Source organism: Gymnoscopelus microlampas, assembly GCF_963454915.1.
Source record: "Gymnoscopelus microlampas genome assembly, chromosome: 12".
Taxonomy (NCBI): Eukaryota; Metazoa; Chordata; class Actinopteri; order Myctophiformes; family Myctophidae; genus Gymnoscopelus; species Gymnoscopelus microlampas.
The window spans coordinates 26407827-26411843 of record NC_139949.1 but is presented as its reverse complement, the minus strand read 5'-3'; the positions used below and the strand labels follow the sequence as shown (position 1 = coordinate 26411843).

At 41.4% G+C, this 4017-nt stretch overlaps 1 protein-coding gene across 2 annotated transcripts; it reads right to left on the bottom strand.

Annotated features, from left to right (window-relative positions):
- Nucleotides 1–262: 262 nt before the first annotated feature.
- On the bottom strand, nt 263–3678 carry hmgn1b (high mobility group nucleosome binding domain 1b). Of its 2 annotated transcripts, none has more exons than XM_084073916.1 (6): nt 3509–3678; nt 1988–2014; nt 1791–1820; nt 1646–1690; nt 1399–1506; nt 263–1260 (listed from the first exon to the last, which is right to left on the bottom strand). In XM_084073916.1, the coding sequence occupies exons 1-6, from the start codon at nt 3524–3526 to the stop codon at nt 1207–1209; spliced, it is 282 nt and encodes a 93-aa protein (XP_083930042.1). In that variant the 5' UTR covers nt 3527–3678; the 3' UTR covers nt 263–1206. The 2 variants fall into 2 exon arrangements, with proteins under 2 accessions (XP_083930042.1, XP_083930043.1); XM_084073917.1 differs by having other exon boundaries at nt 1646–1687; nt 3509–3672.
- Nucleotides 3679–4017: the final 339 nt, after the last annotated feature.

The window sequence follows — 4017 nt, the reverse complement described above, 5'->3', positions numbered from 1 at the left end:
GTCAAATAAGTGTTAATATAACCGTTAGGATGCATCTACCGATATACAGTATGATGACGCTTGACCTTTACCAAGGGGATCAATAAAGGTTTATATTGGACAAGAAAAAACTAGCCAAAATATTATATAAATATATTTTTTGATGCACGATTACAGATACATAGTATATACAGTATTATAGCCTGATATTTGGCTTCCAATGCATATCAACATCTTGAGTAGGCTAGTATCTGGTGTGCTCACACAATCAGAAAGCAAACAATTACCAACCAATTTTTATTGGCTTGTTTATAACAATCATTACACCAACACATCTACAAACAAAGAAAAAAAGAAACTGTACACATGTACTTGAAACAGATACCTAAAACCCACATGAATATTGCTACTGCTGGTATGCATTTGACATCGTAAGTGTAGTTTGTCTCTTGGCATTCAATGAACCAATTTGTCTTGTATGGTTGTAATCCATTAGCTTGGCTAAGAAAACATTCCGTTTTTACCATCCTCACAATGTACCATTACACACTGCGTATAGAAAATTTGAAAACCCTTTTCACAGCAGCTATACAAATTTATTGCAATGCTATCACAGAACAGAGACAACCAATACACGCGATGCACGGGTCTGATAGGGAGAACTCCAATACTAGGGACTGTAGATTTATTGATCAGTTTGGTTAAGAAAAACTGCATGATACAAGAGTTAACATACAGGAACAAAGCTTACAAACATTCTAACCCCCTTCCCCAATTACAAACAATAAAACCATGTGTTGCTCCATGGGTTCTCTCTCCATCCCAATCCCAACAGATCATGTATCATGTCCCTCATAAAGCATATGGAATGTTAGCGTCTCAGGCAAGCTCTCAGTTGTTGCACCAACTCCACTAAACGGCAAGCTTGCATGTTGATACAGTAATCTGCTCATATCCCTCCCCCCTCCCTCACATTGAAAATAAAAGCCATTGACATTTACAATGACCGCAATTGTTCTGGTGATGCAAAAAAATGTGGGATGTGATGAAATCCACCTCTCCAAATGTACTCGTTTTATTTTGTAAAAAAAAAAAAAAAAAAGTGTTCTCTACAATCAAACTACTAAAAAACCTGCATTTAGAAAATAGTTGATAAAAATATTCCCCTGAATTGTACAAGAAAAAGAGGTACAGGGAGCGCTGATCAAAGATGTGGTGTGAGAGATGTTATTCAGCCGCCTCCTCTTCTTCTTTCTGTTCGGCTTCTTCTGTAGCAGGGGCCTGAAAAACAAAGCACGTAGTGCCAAATGGTGTCTTACACTTTGCATGTTTTACATCTTAAACTTTTCACAAAAGCATCTTATTTTTCAGGTATTCATTACATAACACTGCATGCACTGTCCCACATGAGCCTCTCACCTCTTCCTCAGCTGTGGCTTCTCCATTCTCTGCAGGAGCCTCTTCCTCTTTCTCCTCAGGTGCGGCCTTCTCTACCTCTTTAGCTTTCTTAGGCTTGGCAGGTGCCTTCTACAAATACAGAGTATAGGTTGACATACATTTTTAGTGACAAGTTTGATTTTTTTTGGTGACCATTTGAAATGTTTACCAGATTTCGTAATGATATAAGCATGTGCTGCAATAATAAAATATGATAAGTGATTCTCACCTTTGGCTTAGCCTTGGGCTCTGCCTTTGGAGTTGCAGGTTTCTGCAGGGGGGAAACAAAATTATAATTTGTTGACTTTGTTCTCAGTATGTAGTAATACACATGCCGTCTATGGCAATAATATTGTCATATTAGGATTACTTACATCTTTCAACCTGTCAGATCTCCTCTTGGGCTGTAGGGTGGTTAGAGAATAGTTAATTAAATCATTTGACATAATTCAGTGAGTGATCTATACTGACCCCTGGTGGATATACAGACGAATAACAGTCTCATAATTGAATAAGGATGAATAATGCACCCCTGCACTAACAAAACCATGCTAAATTGATTATTTCTTACCTCTGCTACCTCGCCGTCAGCTCCTGCCTATGAGACAGAAAAGAGAGGTGTTAGGACATCCTGCAAGCACACCTATGATGGGTTGGCTGTGGGCATTGGTAGTGTATAGCCTAGCCGGGTTATATAGCTCAATGCATTGATATTTATTTGTTTAGCTTAATTTATTATCCATCACGCAGCCGCAGGGGTTGTCACCTGCCAAAACTGATCCATCAACAAACTGTTAGCTTGTGGATCTGTCCTTTTTGGCAAGCACAGGACACCGTCAAACCGCTAAGTATAAACCAGCTGACGTCATGCTTCCGCGGTCTCCCCGGGCGTATACTCCGGCGTACGCCTGTGTCGCGCGCCGAAAATAGCCGATCTACAGGCGACGACGCCGCCTGTAGATCGGCTATTTTCGGCGCGCGACACCGCCGTGCGGACGAAGTAATCACCGCTGTAATAGAGGAGGGAAAAGCGGACCCCGCCCCCCTCTCGACACATTCATTCAGCGTGTGTGATAAACGGGACATGTGTGGGGGGGGGGTTGATTCGAGTCGTCCTCTAGTGCCGAGGACCCATGTACTGTGTGTGTGTGTTCCCGCCATCCGTTCGAAATCCTCAACTCTCCGAGATGCTCAGCGATTCTCCGAACGGTCACAGAATCTACCAGAACCCCCAGCAACAAGAGCGATGTGACGGAGAAACGCCATTGCATTGCATAACCTGCACCAGCAGGCATGAGCCGACAATAAATCGAAAAGGACACGACGAAGGCTTTAGATTTTTTTTTTCAGTAACCCAACGCAATGGCGTCCATGATGCAATAACAATAAACCAGATGAGCCTGTTGTTGTGGCCGTTATTGAAGAAAATCCGTCTTAAAAGGGGAAGGCGAAACATGGAAGCCATAATCAAGTCTTGCCCGCTCCGAATATAATCAAACATGTAGCTCTAATCAGACTTGTGCAAAGCATAACATCACATTATTGGGCGATAATAAGCCTCTGGTTTTGTGGATTTTTTAAAAGGCGATGTTACAAAATGTAAATAAACTTAAAAATCCCCCCCCCCCCAGCTGAGGGAAAACAATATAGCCACAACTTTATCTGCAGAAATGCAATTTAATCGCGTAGAAAAAAGCCATTTTTGGTCATTATTTTAGGTAAACAGTGCATTTGTTTGATATTAAAACTAATAATCCCACCGTTCCGGTAAAACGTGGTGTGTGTAATATCACAGTAAATGAAAATCAATTCGCACAAAGATAATCACTGCACGACGAACAAGAAGACCGCCAACCAAACACTTATGGCTCCAATCAAAACAAAGAATATAAACGTTAACATTCTAAACTCCAAACGCAACGCTTGCATTCGACGAAACAAACACAAAACATTTGGACATTTTACAGAAAACATTTTTGAACAACTCTGGGAAAAACTGGTGGGTAAAACCAGCAACCAACTGCACAAATCACAACTGTTTAGAAACGTTGTGCTACCATTAAATGCATGGAAACTAATGCTTTCTACTCACTTTGCTCCTTTTAGGCATGGTTGGTTTGTGTGGTTTTGAAAAGAAAAAAAACGCGCAGCCTGTCTAAATAACAGGATAAAAGGCCGTGTATTATATTCTGTAGACGAGTCTTTAGCAGTAGCGTCTGATACAGCCGAGCGAGACGTTAATGTTCCATTGGAACCAAAACTAGCTGAAACCGGATTGGATTCTCCCCCTCCCTCCCTCTTGGAACAAAGACAACACGGATGGATTGGTGACGTCACGTCGAGGCGGAAGTATCTCGCGTCGGGACGTTTGGGTTATTTAAGCTAACCGTTGGTACGTTTACATCGATATAACGTGTTTACAATGTGAAAATTGTCTGATGACTTGTTCGTGTATGTTAAACGTGTTTACGTCGTACCACGGGCGTTAATTTGCGCAAAACCTAAAAGCCCCGTTAAAAGCGTTGCCAGGGTTTGTGAGAGAAACAAGCAAAGAGGTCTATGAAAACAAGCCCAAATGAAGCGACTAAGACAGGCTACATA

Excerpts from the sequence above, each read along its gene's own strand:
- hmgn1b (XM_084073916.1), bottom strand. Across the intron at positions 1,821-1,987 it reads CTGACGGCGAGGTAGCAGAG|CCCAAGAGGAGATCTGACAG; the intron begins GTAAGAAATAAT and ends ACCACCCTACAG. Across the intron at positions 1,691-1,790 it reads GATCTGACAGGTTGAAAGAT|CAGAAACCTGCAACTCCAAA; the intron begins GTAAGTAATCCT and ends GTTTCCCCCCTG.